This window comes from Mastigoproctus giganteus, chromosome 8 (assembly GCF_048544385.1).
Source record: "Mastigoproctus giganteus isolate SK-2022 chromosome 8, ASM4854438v1, whole genome shotgun sequence".
NCBI lineage: Eukaryota > Metazoa > Arthropoda > Arachnida > Uropygi > Thelyphonidae > Mastigoproctus > Mastigoproctus giganteus.
In genome coordinates, this window is record NC_143582.1 from 105,711,767 (window position 1) to 105,733,999 (window position 22,233).

At 37.7% G+C, this 22,233-nt stretch overlaps 1 protein-coding gene across 3 annotated transcripts in view; it reads left to right on the plus strand.

The window, feature by feature from the left end:
* LOC150081753 (2-oxoglutarate dehydrogenase complex component E1-like) overlaps window positions 1–22,233 on the plus strand; it is a 1,213,922-nt gene that overhangs the window by 188,611 nt on the left and 1,003,078 nt on the right. Inside the window, exon 3 of one of the 3 annotated variants that reach the window (XM_090378853.1) lies at window positions 19,560–19,662. The exons of the other annotated variants lie outside the window; for them this stretch is intronic. Within the exon in view, the coding sequence (XP_090234979.1) occupies window positions 19,560–19,662 (103 nt within the window). The remainder of the gene's footprint in view (window positions 1–19,559; window positions 19,663–22,233) is intronic. 3 annotated transcript variants of the gene reach the window in all.

The window sequence follows — 22,233 nt, forward strand, 5'->3', positions numbered from 1 at the left end:
CAAAAAAAAAAAAAAAAAAAAAAAACAAAACAAAACAAGACACTTGCCATTTCACCTATTCATTCCCTCCAATAGTTTGTTTTCAAATAAATTCATTTATGCTATCAACCTCCTTGACAACAGATGCAATTCTGTTCCTGCAATCAACTGCCCGCTGGCTGAAGGTAAACTTCTGCACATCTGTTCTACACCTGTCCTTTCTCAATTTGAATTTGTGCCCCCTCATGTGTATGGTCTGAGCAAGAAGAAGAAGAATTACATTATGCTCAATCCATTCAAAGCCTTAAATGCCTCATCAGATCACCTTGCTGGTGCCTAGTCTCCAGATGTGGCAATTTGAAGAACTAAAGCTTTTTTGCAGAACTGAAGGCTTTGTTTCCTTCAATCTTTTTGCCCTTCTCTGTATCTGTCCCAGCAGCTCCACATCCTTCCTAAAATAAGACCTCTAGACCTTTATGCAGTATTCAAGATGTTGCCTGACCATTGTCTTATACAATGGGATAAACATGACATTAACAATACTAGTAAAATTTATCCCTGTATCATTGATAGAATCCCATGAGCTGTCCCAGAAGTTTGTCTACATTGCTTAGAGAACTTCATATCTGACTGCATAATTACGGAAAGGTCTTTCATTTTCCACTATGCTGGAAATATAAAAGACCACAAAGACCAAAATGAAAACCCCAGAGTAATGAACTACCTAGTTGGTATGTTACTTTGTGATTGCTCCTATCCATATGTAGTAGTACTTTGCATTTATTAATGTTAAAACTTCAAATTCCATTTCTCAGTCCATTTGCTTAATTTTTATGGATGTTTTAGTAGTAGTATCATACTGTCATTAACCACTCTGCCAACCTTTGTATCATCTGCAAATTTGAATATTAAGCCTGATATGCCTTTATCAGTATCATTGATAAATATAGAAAACGACAATTGATCCAACACTGAACCCTGGGGAATAATTTGTACCGCAGTCTTTTGGCATTAGCATTGCATCAGTAGTGGAATATGATGCAACAAAGTTCTTGAAAACATTAAGGAGGTGATGGTGTGGTTAGAATATCAGAATGATAGTAAATGTCATCATTTATGACCACTATTAAGAATTGTGTACTGAAAAAATGCTGTTATCAGTTCTGGCAAACTGAATTACATGGCTATTTCAGAACAGATATGTTAATTGTTAGTGCATAACAGCATTGTGTATTAGTAGAATGCAAAGGGAATGATATAACCTTTAATACTTTGTCTTTTAGTCTGATTACCCATTGGTCTTTGAGGCTCTCACAGATATTCTCTCACGTTTGTCAAGTTGGGCTTGTTACGTGGGAGTCTAAAACTGATTGAACTGATATTCAGGTGACACACAAGTCAAGTGAACCTAATTTCGGAAAAGTCTAGTCAGTCTGTGACAGCCAAATCCTTTGCTTGCACCTTTACAATGGTGGGACTATTAGTAACCCTGGGTATATCTCCCATGTGCAAGTCCTGAAATATGGCACCTAGTATACTGAAGGTGACCACCCAGGTGTGAACCAATGTAAGCAGAGATTGGGGGTTTGGTGCCCACACCACATGGACAAATGCATCCCCTCTGTGTTACCAGGAAATATTACGTTGCAGGAAATTATTCTAGTAGGAATAGAATCTTTTATTCCACATTCCATGTTAAAATCTCATCCTTTATCTAAACCTTTGTTTTCCAATAAATGTTCTAAGGCTGTTCAAGATAAGAATGTTACATATCACAATTGTCTTGTATCCAAATCTCCAGCTTCATTTGTTGCCTATACCAAGGCTCTCAAAATTGCAAAGCAGTTATTAAAAAGTAAAAAAAAGTAAAGTGCAGCCATTATCAACCCACTGCAGGATGGAAGCCTCCTCAACAATTCATGCTGAGGTAAATGGACCATAATCTGCCACGCTGGTCCAGTGCAGGTTGGCAGATCGACCGTATTCAGCAGTCTGGGGCTTGAATCCCGGTCTACTCAAAGAGCGTGTGCTACTGCACTCATGCCCCTGACCACTTGGCTACAAATCAGTCCTAACTAGATTTTGAACAGACTAAGAGTAGAAAACTTGATTTTTCTGCAAATGGCAGTTGAGCATTCTGGTCTCATATCAGAGCTATTAAAAACCAACCAACCAAGTAGATAAGAAAACACACATTGTATGTTTCCCTCTTTACACAGGTGAGTAACTAGTTGACATTTGAATTTATTCAAACTGTCAGCTGCAAGTTTTGCTTATCTCTGTTCTGACCTCTGTCAAATCCAGATGGTTTTATTGCCACTTCAGCCAAAGATAAAGCTGAACTGCTAGAATTCCACTTTCTTCTAACTCCTGTATTAACGATCTTGGTAACGATCTTGTGGCTTCCTTGCACAATATAGTATTCACTATATTGTGCAAGGAAGCCACAGGCTTTTGCTGCCCTGGTAAAAAAACCAACCAACCAAGTAGATAATAAAACACACATTTTATGTTTCCCTCTTTACACAGGTTAGTAACCAGTTGATATTTGAATTTATTCAAACTGTCAGCCTCAACCTTGTTACAGCTGTCAACAACTCACAGGCTAAAAAGAAAATTTCCTACAATCTAATCTAAACCTCAACCCCTGTAATTTGAATTTATAACTAGGGGTTCTGCAAGAATTCCACCTTCAGTCATTTTACTGATTCCTCTCAGAGCCTTATAAACTTCAATCAGATCACCTCTGAGGGTCTGGTTGCCAAACTCTGTAGCCCACATAATTGGAGTCTTTCCTCATATGGTTGTTTTTCTATTCATCTCACCATTGGAGTTGTCTGTCTTTGTACTCTTTTAAGTAGCTTGAAGTCTTTTTTCAGATGTGGTCTTATGATTGCATTGAGTGGGATTATGATCTTCCTATCGCTACAGGATAGTGTTCGACAAATCGACAGGACACCATAGGCTTTCTTGACTGTGTGTTTTCACTATTCAGTAAACTTCATATCTGCCCGTATTATAACTCCCAGATCCCTTTCCTCCTCCACTCTTTTTAATTCAACCCTACCAAGTGTATAATTTATTTCTGGGTTGCTGCTGTTCCCCAAGTGTAAGACCTTGCATTTAGCATCATTAAAGCATGCCTGCCTCTTCTCTGACCATCTTTGAAGTCTGTTCAAGACATACTGAAGGAATGCTGCTTGCCACTTATCATTAACAACCTTGCCAATCTTTAAGTCAAATGCAAATTTTGAGAAACAAAAGTGGCCCAAGAACCGATCCTTGGGGGACCTGACTTGAAATTACACCAATCTGAAGAATATTCATTAATCGCAACCCTCTGCCTTCTGCCCTGCAGTGACCTAGCGATGCATCTTAGAATCTTACCAGTAATCCCAACCTGTTCAAGCTTATGAACAGTCCCTTGTGAGGTAACCTCTCACAAGGGACCGAGTCAAATTCTTTGCTAAGATTCAAATAAACTATATCGAAATTATTGCCTAAATCCAGTTCATGAGTAACTGTGTCAAAATAGCCTTCTAAGTTAGCTAAGCATGATTTACCTTTAATAAAGCAATAATATGTCTTTCAGAATGCTGTCTAAATGTCCCTGAATTGCACTCACAATCGCTGTGTCTAAGATTTTTCCTATCACTCAAGTCAGACTAGGTCCATAGTTACTAACTTCTCTCCTATAACCACTGTTATGAATTGACAATACATTTCCACTTCTCTAATCCAAAGGAATCTCACCTGAGTCCAAAGTTGACTTTATAATTAACCTCAGTGGGTTAGTACACTCCCTTATGCTCTTCCTCTAAACTAAGTGTGTATGTCATCAAGTTTGATAGCCTTATGTGGCTCTATGCTCAAACATTTTTCTAATAATTTGTAATTACAACATCACTAATATCATATAGCCCAGCCTTACTTGCACAGCCTCTTCCCAACATAAAGAGACTTTCATCTGTAAAGATGGATGCAAAGTAACTGTTCAATTCATCTGCAACATCAGTTGGGTTTTTAAAACTTTCCCACACTCAGTGCACAAGGGTCCAACCTGATTCGTTTTTTTCTTCTTTGTATTCACATAGAAAAAAAAATTCCTTGTCCCCATTCTTTGCTCTCTTAGCCAATGCTTCCTCATATGCACCCTTGGCCTCCCGGACCTTATTTGTGGTACTGTTACAGATCAACTTATATCTGTTAGGCTTCAGTACTTTTCATTTTTCTGTAGCTCTCTTTTTCTTCTCTATTTGGCTGGCCAGCTCTGCAGTCATCCATTTCAGCATACTCCTCCTGCAATATTTTCTGAATGGAATGCATTCATGGAGTCTGTGATTTTTGCTTTTAAAGTATTCCGTAATTCAAATGTATTTGCCATCCCTTGGCAATCCACCCATTTCACACAGGCCATATAGTGCCTTAAATTGTCAAAGTCCTCCGCTCAGAAGTTAAAATCTGTGCCTTAACCTTTAACTAATGCAACATCTTTCTTTATCTTCCAGCTGATGATTGCATGATCACTTCCTGACAATGGTTCCTTTACTTTTAGCCCTGTGATGTTATCTGAACCATTTATAATGATGAGGTTAACAATATTCTCACTCCTAGTTCTTTCTCTAACATGCTAGTACAAATAGCAATCATCTAATTTATTTAAAAAAGTTTTTCCTCATTGTGAGATTTCCTCCCACTTATTCCAATCAATCTGGGGCAGATTAAAATAAGGCATTCACACTTGCTTGCCCATTGAATCTGCATGTGAAGACTCATCATATTCTTCACAATCTTTTGGTCTGCAGATTATCCTTGTTCTCATTGTTCCTTTGCTTCCAGCTAACTCACACCATGCAGATTCTATGCTGGCAGATGTAACTTCAGACTTAGCAAAGGCTCTTTTCGGGTTAAGGATTTTTTTGATAAGAAGCATGACCCCACCACCCTTCTATTGTTCCTATCTTTCCTAAATGCATTATACCTACTATTGTATAACTCATCACCAATTACTGGGTGGCATCATGTTTCTGGTAGCCCTACTATATTAATATTAGTTGTCATAACCAGGAGATCAATGGTACGATGTGGTAAATCACCTTGTAATCCTGGTGCGCTCTATTCATCCCTCCTGTAGTCTTCCTTCAAAAGAAGGTCAGGAGAAATTTGATCATTGTTGATGATGCCAAGAAAGAACCAAGGCCTGATGGTTTCTCTACTTGTTCTCCAAACCTGTGCTACTGAGCTTACTGCTGTTTTGTGTTGCCCTTTTTCATTTTCTTGTTCCAAGGGTGTTTTCCCTTCTGCTTGGAAATTAGCTCATATCCAGCCAGTTCCTAAAAAGGGTGATAAATCCCTCCCATCCAATTATTGTCTCGTACTTTCTACTCCTTCTAACATAATCTAGAAATTGTGTAACTGCCAACTCATAAACTAGTTATGAGTTATAAACCAATTAAGCTTTTATTAATCACTACAAACTAGATTTTGAACAGGCTAAGAGTAGAAAACTTGCTTCTTGTCCAAATGGTAGTCAAGCATTCTGGTCTCTTACCAAAGCTATTGGGTGCAATTTTTGCCCATCTCTATTCCTACTTCTGTCATAATCAGATGGTTCTATTGCTACTTCAGCCAAGTATAAAGCTGACGTGTTAGCTTCCTATTTTCCTTCCAACTCGTGTATTAGTGATCTTGGTAAATCACCTCCCATCATTCCCAGTATGCTCCATTCAATGCTTCCTGTGTTCTTCCGTAAAAAGGATGTCAGAAGGATTTTGACAAATCTGGACAGTAAGAAAGCTCCAAGTCATGATGGAGTTTCTCCACTTGTTCTCAAAATGTGTGCTCCCGAACTTACTCATGTTCTGTGTTTCCTTTTTTCGCTTTCTTATTCCAAAGGTGTTTTTCCTTCTGCTGGGAAATCTGCTCATATCCAGCCAGTCCCTAAAAAGAGTGACATCCCTCGTATCCAATTATTGCCCCATTACAATTACTTCTCTTCTTTCTAAAGTAATGGAGAAATCAATTAATTGCCAACTCTTAAACTATCTAGTAACCTTCCATCTGATCAACGATTGCCAGTATGGATTCAGTCAGTGTTGATCCACTGGTGATGTTCTGGATTATTTTACTCATCTATGGACAAATTCAATAGAAAAGTTTGTGGAAATTCAAGCGGTTCCTCTTGTCAATTCAAAGGATTTTGATTGTGTTTGGCCTTGAAGGTCTTTGAAATAAGTTTCCATCTTATGGTTTGCCAACTGGTTTTGTAATTGGATATCCAGTTTTCTCTCTGACCCCTCGCTACAGGTAATGGTAAATGGCTCTCAATCATTTAACCTCTCCGCTAATGCTGTTAGCATCAGCATTTAGCATTAGTAGAGGCATATGATGCAAGAAAGCAAGTTTATGCAGCATCTGCCAGAGAGAGAAAAAAAAAAAAACTTCCACTTCACCCCTCCGTTCGTTCGAAATACCTGTCCAGCTGAGCCTTAAATTTATTTAGGCTATCAACTTCCACGACAAGGGATGGAAGTCTGTTCCACCAACCAACTACCCGCTGGCTAAAGGCAAATTTCCTCACGTCTATCCTACATCCGTCTTTTCTCAATTTGAATTTATGACCTCTCAGGTGATTATTCTGAGCAAGAGGAAGAATCCCATCAGCATTGAGCATGCTCAAACCATTAAAGGCTTTATACACCTCAATTAGATCACCTCGCCGGTGCCAGTCTCCAGACACTGTAATTTGCAAAACTTAAGCCTTTCTTCGTAAGAACAACCCTTTGTTCCATTCACTAACCTTGTTGCCCTTCTCTGTACTCGTTCCTGCAGCTCTGCATCCTTCTTGAAATGAGGCCTCCAGACTGTATACAGTACTCAAGGAGTGGCCTGACCAATGCCTTATACAAGGGAATAATCACCTCCTTATCCCTGCTAGAAAAATTCCTGTATATCATTGATAAGACACCATGAGCTACTCTTGCAGTCCGTCTGCACTGCTCAGAGAACTTCATATCTGCCTACACAGTTACCCCCAGGTCCTTTTCATTCTCTACCACTGTCAGTGTAGTACCACAGATTTGATATGTTGTTCTGGGGTTGCTGTTTCCCATATGTAGTACTTTACATTTGTCAATGTTAAACTTCATTTGCCACCTCTCAGCCCATCTGCTCAACCTTTCCAGGTCCTGTTGCAGCAGTATAGCGTCAGTAGTGTCCTTAACAACCCTGCCAACTTTTGTATCATCTGCAAACTTGGACATTAAGCTTGATATACCATCATCTAGTCCTTGAGGTTGTCACAGACATTCTCTCAGATATGCCAGATAAGCTGTACTTGCTACCTGGGAGTCTAAAACGCTGATGGAACTGATATTTGGGTGACACTCAAGTCAAGTGGACCCAATTTCGGCGAAGTCCGGATGGTGTGTGACACCCAAATCCTCTGCTTGAACCTTCACGATGGTGGGACTGTTAGTAATCCTGGGTATAACCTCCATGCACAAGTACATGGTGGGTGACCACCAAGGTGTGAACCAACGTAAGCAGGGGTCGAGGTGTGGGCGCGTAAGCAGGGGTCAAGGTGTGCGGCGTTCCTCCATGTGGTGTGGGCGCCACGCCCACACCACATGGAGGAACGCCGCCCCCTCTATGTTAACAGGCAGTACTAGGTGGTAGATGACTCATCAACCGGTGAAATACCACCACTTTGCTTATTGGAGGCTTGAAGTGGTGGAACCCATGTTTAATATCTAGAGCTAAGTTCTGGTCAACCCTTCCCTATCTCTTCCATCATGCAGTATGATTGATGACTTTTGAGGTTATGATGAACATCGTGGCGAGATCCAATATTCCTTACATTTCGAGGGTAAAAAACGGTGTTCGCAGGCCGGCTGCTAGTTAGTACACCGGACCGAACCTATTGGTAACTCTCTAGGAGGCTTCCGGATCAGCTAGTGTATAATCTTGCTACGTCTACTCTGCCAGATAGTGACTGGGGGGAGTCCGAGTAGTGTGTATGCAGGGAGCATTGTCGAGGCCATGTTATGTTAAAGATCTGGGTATATTCTTACCACGTGTACGCCATATCCGAAAATTTCATTACTTCCTACAGCATGTCCCATCCACTTTTTCTTACTATTGAATACACCATGAATTGTCAAACTAATAGAGCAAGCTTATCTGCGAAAAGATCTAAATCTCCCAAGCACTTCCTAATTCATTTCACAAATATACGTGGTCTCAATTCTAATCTCAACGATGTCCATTTCCACTGGCAGTCTGCCAAACCCCATTTACTTTTTCTGACAGAATCTCAGTTATCGGTTGATTCAACTATTGCTCATCTCAGATGCCCAAATTATTCGCTGTATGATTCCTTTCGCCTCAAAGGTGGTACTTGTGCATATGTCCTTTTCTAATATTCCATGTCAGAGTCTTGGCAATTTGTAATCTCCTCTCTTCGATCTTCTCTGGCTTAAAATCTCTCTACCTCATTGTGTCAAATTCATCTGTTGTCTCTACCATTCTCCCAACTTCACTAATCACTTGGAACTCTTTGACTTACTCTCTTTACAACTTGACTTTCTCCAGTCCAACTTTCCTAACAGTGAGGTTCCATCAGTTCCATCAGTGAGATAATTTTCCTTGGTGATTTTAATGTTCACAACTCTAGCTGGCTTCCATTTTCTAGTCACACCAACCCAGCAGGTCGAGATGCTGAGGCTTTTGCAATTACTAATGACCTAGCACAGATTGTTCATTTACCTACAAGAGTACCGGACAATCCTAATCATACAGCCAATACGCTTGATCTTTTTCTCACAATCCACCCATCTAAGTACACGGTCGAAGTGAGAGGTCCTTTAGGCACTTCAGATTACAACTTGGTGATTGTCCCCAATGGAACCTTTATCTCATGGCTATTCCCAACCTCGAGTTGTTTGGCATTACAGGAATGTAAAATGGGATGACCTGCGAGACTTCTTTTCTTCTTTTCCTTGGTCGGATTACTGTTTCAAAACTTCTGATGTCAACGTTTGCTCAGATCGTGTCAGTGAAATTATTCTTGCAGGAATGGAATCCTTTATCCCACACTCCACCTTAAAATCTCGTCCTTTATCTAAACCTTGGTTTTCCAATTAATGTGCTAAGGCTCTTCAAGAGAATAATGTTGCATATCGTAATTGGCTTGTTTCTAATTCTCCAGTTTCATTTTCTGCCTACACCAAAGCTCGCAGCAATTGTAAAGCAGTTATTAATCAGTCCAAACTAGAGTTTTAACAGGCTAAGAGTAGAAAACTTGCTTCTTGCCCTAATGGTAGCCGAGCATTCTGGTCTCTTGCCAAAGCTATTGGCCGCAACTTTTGCCCATCTCTGTCCAAACCAGATGGTTCTATTGTCACTTCAGCCAAGGATAAAGCTGACCTACCTGCTAGCATCCCATTTTTCTTCCAACTCATGTATTAATGGTCTTGGTAAAACATTTCCCACCATTCCCAACATGCTCCATTCAATGCCTCCTGTGGTCTTCCATCCAAAGGATATCAGAAGGATTTTGATGAATCTTGATGCTAAGAAAGCTCCAGGTCCTGATGGTATTTCTCCACTTGTTCTCAAAACCTGTGCTCCTGAACTTACTCCTGTTCTTTGCCGCTTTTTTTTCACTTTCTTATTCCAAATGTGTTTTTCCTTCTGCTTGAAAATTTGCTCATATCCAGCCTGTTCTTAAAAAGGGTGACAAATCCCTCCCATCCAATTATCGCCCCATTGCAATTACTTCTACTCTTTCTAAAGTAATGGAGAAATCAATTAACCGCGAACTCTTAAACTATCTAGAAACCTTCCGTCTGATCGTTGATCAGACGGCTGCTAGACTCCATTCAAAAAAGGGTAGTTAAGTTAATTAATGACCCCTTTCTAATTAAAAATCTGCATTCTCTGTCTCACAGACTTTCTGCTGCTTGACTTTTCTGTAGATACTTCCATGGGCACTGTTCTTCTAAATTGGCTTCTATAATTCCTGCTCTCTCTTTCAAAATAATCCGAACATGTGCCACAACCTGTCAACATCCTTTTACTATCCAATTTCAAACTCACAGAACTAAATTTTCTTTTTCCTCATTTACACATTCAACTTCTGTTTACCGAAACAACCTTCCTTCATACATATTTCCTGCAAATTACGATCTCTAAATCTAATGTAAACAGGTATCTTCTTTTGTGTTTTAACCTTCAACTCATGCACGGTACTAAGGACAGTAGTAATAGTGGCATGTGATGCAAGAAAGGAAGCATATGAGCCTATGCAGCATCAGCCAAAAAAAAAAAAAAAAAATTACACGACCATTCCCTCTAAATGTTTGTCCAGTTGCTCCTGAAATTTATTTAACCTATCAATTTCCACGACAGATGGAAGTTTGTTCCAGCAATTAACCACCTGCTGGCTAAAGGCAAATTTCTGTATATCTATTCTACGTCTGTCTTTCCACAATTTGAATTTATCAATTTGAACCCATTAGGTTCGTAATATGAACAAGTGGAAGAATCACCTCAGAATTCAGTGTGCTTAATCCATTCAAGGCCTTATATACCTCAATCAGATCTGATTGAGGTGTCTCCAGCCGGTGCAATTTGCAATACTTAAGAGGATCCCATCAGTAGCGTAGCTACTGATGGGAGGCAAAGAACATGTTCTGGCACCTACTTAATTAATGAAAATTGCAAAAAGAGGAGACAGTCAAAGACACTGAGCCCCTAATCGGCCCGGGCCCGGAGTCAATTGCCTTGCTTGCCTTCATTGTAGCTATGCCACTGGATCTCTTCATTCCCTTCACCAATCTTCTTGCCCTTTTCTGTACACGCTCAAGCAAATCTACATCCTTCCTGAAATGAGGCCTCCAAGACCTGTGTAAATTACTTAAGGTGTGGCTATCAATATCATAGATATATATACAAAACAACAGTGGACCCAACACCGAATCCTGTGAGACTCGACTAATAACATTAGTCCACAAAGAGCAGCACCCATTGATGTTGAGTGGGAGAAGACCCACTGACTTCTCCCACTCAACCATCCTTTTATCCATTGTAGCAATTTACCCTTAATATCAATCTGCTCCAATTTTTACAGTAGTTTTCCATGCGCAACAGTCAAAAGCTTTCCTGAAATCCAAGTATATGATATGAAAATTATTTTTTTGCATCCAGTTCCTTTGTAACCACATCATAATATCCAATCATATTTGTCAGACAAGACTTTCCTTTAACAAACCCATGCTGTGTCTGAATTGTTGCTGCTGTCTTGTCTAGGTGATCCTGCAATGCATCTTTAACCAGTGACTATATTATTTAACTCAGAACAGAGGATCTGATCTGTAAATACTCATGTAAATACTGGTCTGTAAATACTCATGTCACCCTTCGATCCCCCTTTGTGAATTGGTGTTATATTTGCACATCTCCAGTCCGTTGGGACCTCCCCCGACTCCAAGGATGCTCTCATAATTATGGCTAAGGGTTTGCTTACTTCCTTTGCCTTCTCCGTTAATATAACTGGATAGATCCCATCCACCCCAGATGCCTTTCCTATGTTTAATTTCACCAATTTCCCCTCCACTTCGCTCTCAGTTATTACAAAATCATTAAGCACCCTGCTACAATTTGATAACCTGCCATTTTCAAACCTTAATAATTCCTCACGTGTGAATTTAGATGCAAAATACTCATTCAGTTTGTTTGCTATCTGAGCAGGATAGTCAACAGTTGAACCATCAATATCAAGTGGACCAATCAAATTCATCCCCTTCTTTTTAGAGTTTATATAAGTAAAGAAATCCTTGCTGTTTTTCTTAGCATCCTTTGCTAAAGATTTCTCGTAATCTGCCTTCGCCTGCCTAACTTCCTTTGTGACTTGATTACAGACTAGCTTATATCTGCCATAGGCTTCTGTGTCACCTGATAATTTAAATGCATCCGACGCATTTTTCTTCTCTGCCAAGAGTCTCATTAGTTCGTTTGGCAACCATTTAAGCCTAAACCTTGAACAGTGGGGTCCGGAAAATACCGTCGTGTCAGTTTTTCCCATAAACAATTTACCGCCGCGTAAGTTTATCTCATTTTACCCTCTAGAAGCAATGAGATGTGTTTGGTCAAATCTTAAAAAGTTATTTTTTTTTAAAGTTTCTGCCCTAAGCTATGATTAGCATGTTTTTGGAATTCTATGAGGGAATAGTACGGAAATAAAAAAAAAAAAAAAAAAACACATGTTTGGAAATGTGCAATTTAATAGGTAGGTTATGAATTTTAATAGTTACATGTATCACAAAAATAGTAAAAAATCCATTATTTGAACAATATAACAATTGGTTAATTTTAAACTAAACTAATTATAACATTAGGTATGTCATAGTACACTGCAAAAATTCAAAATGAATGTTTATGCAATCTTCAGAATCAGTCATGTTGGGATAATTAATTACTAAGAAACTGTAATATTTACAACACAGTATGTAAATTATTAATAAGAAATATTATGCGCTATACCTCTTAGATAATCCACAATATCACCCCATTCATTGTATGCACTAACAAGCCTTTTAATTCGTTCATCACAATCGCAATACTTCTTTTTTTGTTGTTGCCCAAATCACTTCCACTTAAATATTGTTCAATGCGCATTTCGTTAATACTTTGTTCTTTTTTAATGCAATCGATAAATTTCCGAATGTTGGGATGATTAGCAGTGACTTATCATCCTCAAATCCTCTATGCCACCCTTCAACTGAATTATTCGTTCTTGGTAATCCTTCAAGAACAAGCTGGCATACGTTCCACATTTCATGGGAATACTTTGGTGGTCGACGAAGATGTCGTCTGGTTGGGCGTCCAATCCATGTATCCTCAAAATAATCAACAACTACTTGCGATTCTGTAGGAAAAACACCATTTTCATGCAAATGTTCAAAAACGACCGTCACAATTGGAGTAGGCACATATGCAATTGCTGCCAAAATTTGCATATTTAAAGCAAAATTAGCATCAGTTTCATAACGTTGTTTCAATCCATCATTCAGAATGGAACGAAAAATACATTGTGAAAAGTGGAAAAAACAACCCCGTTGCGAAGCGTCAGGAAAAACTGTTCTGCAAGCATTCATCATCGCCATCTCAAAATCTATAGTTATTGATTGCATGGACATAGCCGATTCCAATACTTTCAGCTGCTGTAGTAGAGATACATACGTTTCCTCAGACTTGTTAGCCAGTAATGCATAAACTAATGGAAGCGATATTTTGTCTTTGAATCCATGTATCGTATACAGCTGATAAAAAAGTAAAGGAACAATTTTGAAATTCCCATCGGCATACCAGTGTTCACTTCGCACTAACAACTGCAAATTTCTTTTCGTACTGAAAATTAACATACGAATGTCCTCGGGTCCAGAATCAAATTGTAGAAACAATTCTCCATTCCATGATGTTTTATATTTTTCAGTAAAAACTATGTCTCTACGATACGTTGGAAGAACTGGGCCATCAAAATTTCAACTTCTTATATTTCGGATCATTCATTTCATTGTATCTACACTTGGAAGCTTATGGGCTGCTGCTTGGCTACAGGTTCTCGAAACATTTGAAATTATACTATGAGGCGTATTATTTGTTGTTTCTGCATAAGTTCAAATGGTATCAAGAAGTTGTGCTGCCTCAAGTCCTGCTGCATCTCCACAATGATTGTGCTCCTTCCATGTTTTAACGATGGTGTTATCTACCGTAGTAACTCGAGTGGCACATTTGGTTTTTCGGTAATTTTGACACTTCCAATGAATTTTTGTTTCATTTTGCATGTCTTTATAAAACAAATGTCCACTAAAGCACAATTTCAGTTTTCCTTTTTCTGATTTCAAAAATTCCACCGACATGATGCGTTCACAAACTCAAAAGGATGAAAAATAAACTCAAAATAAGAAAATGTTGTGATTGTAAGAGATTATAAATATATAAGAACCTCCCTAATCGGCATGCCCTACTCTCACTCCCCTAAAACATGCTACTTAACTTAAAAACATGCTACTTAAGTTAAAGGAATTAAGTAGGTACCTACCTAATTCCAATTTTGGAAAATAACAGGCAATTAAATTAAAGCACCTGCAATGGTATGTATTTCTAGAAAATGTATACCTAGTGTATAACTTCATTTTTAACTGCACTTAATTCTTAAATAACACCTATAGAAAAGCCTTATTTTCAATTTAAAATGACCAATAAATTTATATAAATCATATGTATTGCCTGGCGATAAAATATGCTAGCGATCATTTGTAGGCTATAAATTAGTTTATAAACTTAAATTTTCTTAAACTTTTGGCGATAAACTTTCCTAGACTAAGTCTAGGAAAGTTTATCGCCGCGTCAGTTTATCGCATAAACAATTTATAGCCTACAAATATTGCTAGGCAATACATATAATTTATATGAATTTATTTTTAACTTAAGTAGCATGTTTTAGGGCAGTTCGGGTAGGGCGTGCCAACTAGGGAGGTTCTTATATATTTATAATCTCTTACAATCACAACATTTTCTTATTTTGAGTTTATTTTTCATCCTTTTGAGTTTGTGAACGCATCATGTCGGTGGAATTTTTGAAATCAAAAAACTGAAATTGTGCTTTAGTGAACATTTGTTTTATAAAGACATGCAAAATGAAACAAAAATTCATTGGAAGTGTCAAAATTACCGAAAAACCAAATGTGCCGCTCGAGTTACTACGATAGATAACACCATCATTAAAACATGGAAGGAGCATAATCATTGTGGAGATGCAGCAGGAGTTGAGGCAGCACAACTTCTTGATACCATTCGAACTTATGCAGAAACAACAAATAATACGCCTCATAGTATTATTTCAAATGTTTTGAGAACCTGTAGCAGCAGCAGCCCCTAAGCTTCCAAGTGTAGATACAATGAAACGAATGATCCGAAATATAAGAAGTTGAAATTTTGATGGCCCAGTTCTTCCAATGTATCGTAGAGACATAGTTTTTACAGAAAAATATAAAACATCATGGAATGGAGAATTGTTTCTACAATTTGATTCTGGACCCGAGGACATTCGTATGTTAATTTTCAGTACGAAAAGAAATTTGCAGTTGTTAGTGCGAAGTGAACACTGGTATGCCGATGGGACTTTCAAAACTGTTCCCTTACTTTTTTATCAGCTGTATACGATCATGGATTCAAGGACAAAAAATCGCTTCCATTAGTTTATGCATTACTGCCAAACAAGTCTGATGAAACGTATGTATCTCTACTACAGCAGCTGAAAGTATTGGAACCGGCTATGTCCCTGCAATCAATAACTGTAGATTTTGACACGGCGATGTGAATGCTTGCAGAACAGTTTTTCCTGACGCTTCGCAATGGGGTTGTTTTTTCCACTTTTCACAATGTATTTTTCGTTCCATTCTGAATGATGGATTGAAACAACGTTATGAAACTGATGCTAATTTTGCTTTAAATATGCGAATTTTGGCAGCAATTGCTTTTGTGCCACTCCTATTGAGACAGTCGTTTTCGAACATTTGCATGAAAATGGTGTTTTTCCTCCAGAATCACAAGAAGTTGTTGATTATTTTGAGGATACATGGAGTGGATGACCAACCAGACGACATCTTCGTCGACCACCAAAGTATTCCCATGAAATGTGGAACGTATGCCAGCTTGTTCTTGAAGAATTACCAAGAATTAATAATTCTGTTGAATTATTAATTCTTGGGCGGCATAGAGGATTTTAGGAACAAGTCGCTGCTTATCATTCCAACATTTGGAAATTTATCGATTGCATTAAAAAAGAACAAAATATTAACGAAATGCGCATTGTGAACAATATTTAAGTGGAAGCAATCCAGCAAACAAAAAAAAGAAGTATCGCGATTTTTTGTTTGTTTGTTATTTGGTTTTTAGGAGCATTAGCAACTAAGGCCATATTGCTCCGGGATATGCGGTGGTCATTCCCTGACCTTTCCGCATCCTCCATATTTGGTGGTGACGGGCTCGAACCCCGGTCTAATCAAGAAGCGTGTGCTACGCACTGCTGCTCCTTCCCACCTGGCTACAGAGGCGCCCATCGCGATTGCGATGAACAAAATAAAAGGCTTGTTAGTGCATATGATGAACAGGATGATATTGTGGGTTATCTAAGAGGTATAGTGCATAATATTTCTTATTAATAATTTAGATACTGTGTTGCAAATATTACAGTTTCTTAGTAATTAATTATCCTAACATGACTGATTCTGAAGATTGCATAAACATTCATTTTGAATTTTTGCAGTGTACTTTGACATACCTAATGTTATAATTAGTTTAGTTTAAAATTAACCAATTGTTATATTGTTCAAATAATGGATTTTTTACTATTTTTGTGATACATGTAATTATTAAAATACATAATCTACCTGTTAAATTACATATTTCCATACATGTGTTTTTTTTTTTTTTTTTTTATTTCCGTACTATTCCCTCACAGTTCATAGAATTCCAAAAATATGCTAATCATAGCTTAAGGCAGAAACTTAAATAAAAAATAACTTTTTATGATTTGACCAAACACAACTCATTGCTTCTAGATGGTGAAATGTGATAAACTGACGAGGCGGTAAATTTCTGGCGATAAACTTTCCTTGACTCCTTGAACAGTATCTCTTAATAGGTATGAAACTTTTAGTAGCTGCCACGATTAATTCCTTGAATGCTTCCCACATAGAATTTGCTGTCTGAGACCACTGTACTCACCTTTACGGAAGCAAAAACCCTTTCCTTTAGTTTTGATGGTAATTATATCTTTAAGTAAATCCCACATCAGTAGTACACTGTGAAGACTGCCACCTAGTGGTTCCTTTATCTGCAAATTCTTAATACACGAATGATCACTGCTGATCACCAGATCAAGAGCATTATCTCTCTGGTTGCCTCTCGAACATGCTGCTGAAGAAATCAGTCATCCAATAAATCCCCAAAAATCTTACTAGTGTGCAATTGACCAACCTACAAGTTCCAGTCAATATCTGGGAAGTTAAAATCCCCCATTATAAGACATTCTGATTTACTAGCCCACAATTTCTCTGTACAATTGTTCATTGCACTAATTTGAGTCATTAGGCCTATAACACACTCCTACTGTTATTTTTGCTTTTGCAGTGCTTATGTCACACCAAATATAATCAGCAGTGCCCTGTCCATCTTTATCAACTGAATGCACTTCTTTGGATTTTATATTTTTCTTAATTAACAGCTTTGCCCCTCCTCCCTTTCTATCCTCACGGTACACATTGTACTCCCCAAATTCCAGTTCTGCATTCCTAATATCTATGTGACACCACGTCTCTGATATCCCAACAATATCCCCCCTTTGATGTCTTGACCAACACTTCTAATTCATCAAATTTATTTACTGTATTTCTAGCATTGGTATACATGCAAGTATACATTCACCTATTCTTATTCTTAGGTACCCTAACACATCCCATATATCCACCTGCTTCACAATGACTGCCATGTCCCTGAAACCTCCAGCACCCCTCGCTCCAGACCGCTCCTTATTCTAATAGAAGTAGTGCGTGAATCACTTTACCTCTGCCTGCGGCTACTTTTAACCTTTTAGTCTGTGAATCCTCCCACCAAGCTAGCAGTTTTCCGATCTACCTAATACTGCCTCGATAGCATCAGCAAATATTCTTGCACTCTATCTATTTAAATATCCCATCCCTGTAGAAGCAGTCTCTCCTGTGAACAAGCACAGACCACGCTGAAAAAAATTCTACTATTCCCTTTAGGGCCGAATTGATTGACAAGGCTCTCATCATGTATCCCCTCCTATCATGTCTGGGCAAAATTGCAGACAATTTCAAATTTAACCCTAACTCACGCTTTTTTGCAACATTCACCTGTACTTGTTATGTAAATCTGCAAATCTCCTGCTCTTAATATCATTGGTACCAACATGTTCAACAATATCACCCTTTGTGCCCTTAAAAGATGATATCTGCTTCACAACATCAACTTTTGCCCCTGGCAGACATATCCTAGTGCTATTCCATCTATCCTTTTTACACAATATATTCCCCACCTTCCTGACAATAGTCACCAACAATAACTAATTCCTTTGGGACCAGCGCATTCTGCCTTGGAGATTGCCGCTGTGTTGCCTGATGCCCAGGAGTGAGCTCTGTCGTTGAGTTGGGGAGCTGAGAGCTTGATGGTCCCTCATATTAATTTCTTCGAGGGCAGCTACCGTACACTTCAAGCTCTCATAGACACCTATTAGAATGCTGAGTTGATGCCTAATTTCTAGACATTCTCTGCACCTGGCACACACACAATCATTTCACAAGTTGTACATTTTATTAGGCTATGATGCATTGTAGTCATAGCACACTTGCCACTTTGTGCCCGTTGCTATGCTGCTCTAGTCTGGGGCATGATATTTTAAATTAATAAGATCAGTAAATTTAATTAATTAATTGTCAATACTGCACTATCTAATAGAATCCTAAATGCAGTGATGCGTATTACGCCATATATTTTTACGTTAGAGCTACCTAGTTACCACAATTAAAAATTTGAATTCCGTACCACTCTCTGTACAAAACCAATGGCTGCAAGATTCGAACGAAACAAAGGTTTTTCATATATTAAGTAGTAATCTACAAAAACTCTTATCTAAAATAAAAATAACCAGTGTAACTAGAACTATAAGGCTACTTATAAAGTACAATATAAAATAATAATTAGGTAAATAAAACGGCAAACATATCACTTTTTCGGAGCCTGTAATTCACAGCTGTAATATTTAAAGAGAGTTAGCGCCCTCTGACTCTCTTTAAAGTTCTATAAGTTCCCAAGTACTATAAGTTCTAATATTTTTTTTACTTTGGCTTTTCAAAAAAAAAAAAAAAAAATCATAAATAAGTCATTTATTTAATAATTAGTACTTTATTTAATAAAGTGTGTGTAGTTAACTATTTAAAAAAAAAAAAAAAACAATGGTGAAATCTTCAAATGCAGACCAGTGAAACCGCAGTTCACAACAATTTGTTCGATATGTTCACTTCGTAAGAAATAGTTTTGATGTTAACGCTTTCCCCTTTTAATATTAGTGCCTTTTTTTTTGTTAAAAGAGGGATACTGTATTTACTGATGTAAATCTGATAGGTTTCAGTAAAGATGTCCCCCCCCCCCCCCCAGATGAAATGAGCTGTATTTTATCTGAAACACTGTTACATTATAGACAGTTTGACAATTTATTTTTTTCACCACTACAAATGTATACATTAAAAAAAAAAGTTACTTGATACAAGTGCACAGGATCACCTGTAAAGTCCTATTCAAAACAAAATCTGTTTTATGTTTGTGTGTTATGTCATTTATTTATCTATTTGCATATACTTCAGTTTTTAATATTTTACTGCATGTTAGAATGGGCAGAAAGAGTGATATATGCAATCCATTTTTCCCTTGGCATACTAATACTTCTCTGCTTAATACTGTACTAACACCTTATTCCAACCTCCTTTTGCTAGATTCGTGGACATTTCTATGCCAACCTTGATCCTCTGGGAATAAGTGTAGCAAATTATGATCGCTCTCATCTTGAGGGTTACTGGCTAAAACTTCATAAATTGGGTAAGAATAAATTTTAGATGTTCTGACTGGTTCATGTTCATATATGATTAAGTTTAAATTTTCAAGAATGCTTGCTTAATTATTAACAACTTAGTGTAGTTGTAAGCAGGGCATACTTGAAATGCAGGTAATCAATTAATGGTAAAAGACACTTCCATGTGACATTTCCTATAGTCGGTTATATTTGAATGTAAAATTAATTTCAGTACAACCTTGCCCACCTTTCTTATGACTAATGTATTGGCTACATTGATATTGTTTGTTTGTTTGTTTGTTTGTTTGTTTGTTTCGGGATTTATTGGGCGCATCGGCAACTATGTCCATAGTGCGCCAACATTGATATTGAAGTTACTATTCATGATGGGATATGGAATAACGCTTGTGCTTGCTACCATGTGTTTGTGAGCCATTTTTGAATTCTGCTAAGTAGACTCTTATTACTAAGTCATTTTTTTTTTAATCTTTTTATGTCACATTAGTATTATTTGTGTTTATCTGATAAATTAGGTGAAACTTTTTTACTTGCCTTAGAAAATTATTCAAAACTGAGAGTCAGGCTGCTATTGTGTTCATTGTATAGCTGTCAAAATTATATAAACACTTATAATATAATTTATTATGTTGGAGCATATTATAAGTATTTTTATTAAGTCTTTAAATTATAAATTTATAACAATACAAACTTTTTCTTAACTTAATTAAAAAACATAATACGTAACATGATTTTATATTAGTATGTACTACTATAGTTCTTATCTTGAGGTGTACATTCTATGTCATTTTTCAATGTTTGTAAGCTAATAGCAGTTTTTTAAGGTGATTTCTTTTTGCTGTCACGTACCTTTTTTACACAACTCATTTATGTTATGTTATTGTATTATTGAATGCATTAGTTTAGGAGTAAATGCTGGGATTTTTGTAAACTGAATCTTTACATGTTGCCATAACTCTCTTCAGTCATTTGTTTCTTAAACTTGAGAGCTCCATGGAGCAGTGTTCATCAGTGTTGAGCTCCAGTATATTTTTGAGCATTTTAGTATTAGTATTAGTTATGGTCATATGGTGCAAGGAAGCCTAAAGTTTATGCTGCTTCAGCCCAAAAAAAAAAAAAAAAAAAAAGAGTAAAACAATAATAATAATAAAATAAAATAAGTAATTAATAAAAGAAAAGGAAATAGACATCCTATGCATTTCCCTCCTCTTGTAGGTACCTATCCAGCTGACCTTTGAATTTTCCCAAACTGTCAGCCTCTACCACCCATGTAGGTAACTTATTCCAGTAATTTATAACTTGCTGACTAAAATAAAACTCTCTGGAATCCAGTTTAAACATCTCTCCCTATAACTTGAATTTATGACCCCTAGTTCTAGAATCAGCAAAGGTAAAGAAAGCCAACACAAGAACCATGGCAAACTACTAGAAACTTACCAGACAAACTGGTTTGCCACTACCGCAGTGTCTCCCTGCATTCTCAGTAAACAGACTGTGTGTTATCGGCAGTAGAAGTTAAGAACTATATATTGATTGACATGTAGTCGAGGCAGATGATAAAATTTAACCTTAGCATTAGTAAGGCATGTGATACAAGAAAATAAGCTTAAATAGCATCAGCCATAAAAAAAAAAAAAAAAAACCATCTGTTCTCATTTCACTCATCCACTCGCTCCAAATGTTTGTCTAGTTCTGCCTTGAAAATATTTAAGCTATCAACCACCACCCACTGGCTAAAGGCAAACTTGTGCACATCAATCCTACAACTGTCTTTCCTCAATTTGAATTGCTGCCCTCTTAGATGATTATTCTGAGCAAGAGAAAGATTCCCATCAGCACTGAGCATGCTCATACTATTCAAGGCTTTATACGCCTCAATCAGATCACCTCGCAGGTGCCTAGTATCCAGATACTGTAATTTGCAAAACTTAAACCTTTCTTTGTAATAGAAACTGTTTGTTCCATTCACTAATCTTGTTGCCCTTTTCTGTATTTGTTCCAGCAGCTCTACATCCTTCTTAAAATGAGGCCTCCAGACCTGTATACAGTACTCAAGGTGTGGCCTGACCATTGCCTTATACAAGGGGATAATTGCCTCCTTATCCCTACTAGAAAAATTCTTGTATATCATTGACAAACACCATGAGCTACTCTTGCAGACCGTTTGCACTGCTTAGAAAACTTCATATCTGCCTGCACAGTTACCCCCAGGTCCCTTTCATTCTCTAGCACTTCACATTTGTTAATGTTAAATTTCAGTTGCTACCTCTCAGCCCATCTGCTCAACTTTTCTAGATCCTGTTGCAGCAACTTACTGTCATTAGTGTCATTAACAATCCTGCCGACCTTCGTATCATCTGCAAACTTGGACATTAAGCCTGATATACCATCATCAGTATCATTAATAAATACAGAAAAGAACAATAGACCCAATACTGGACCCTGTGGGACTCCACTAATAACATTAGTCCGCGAAGAGCAGTGTCCATTGATTACCACTCTCTCTGTCTTCTCCCCCTCAACCATCCCTTTATCCATAGCAGAAATTTGGCTCCAATGCCACACTGCTCCAATTTGTG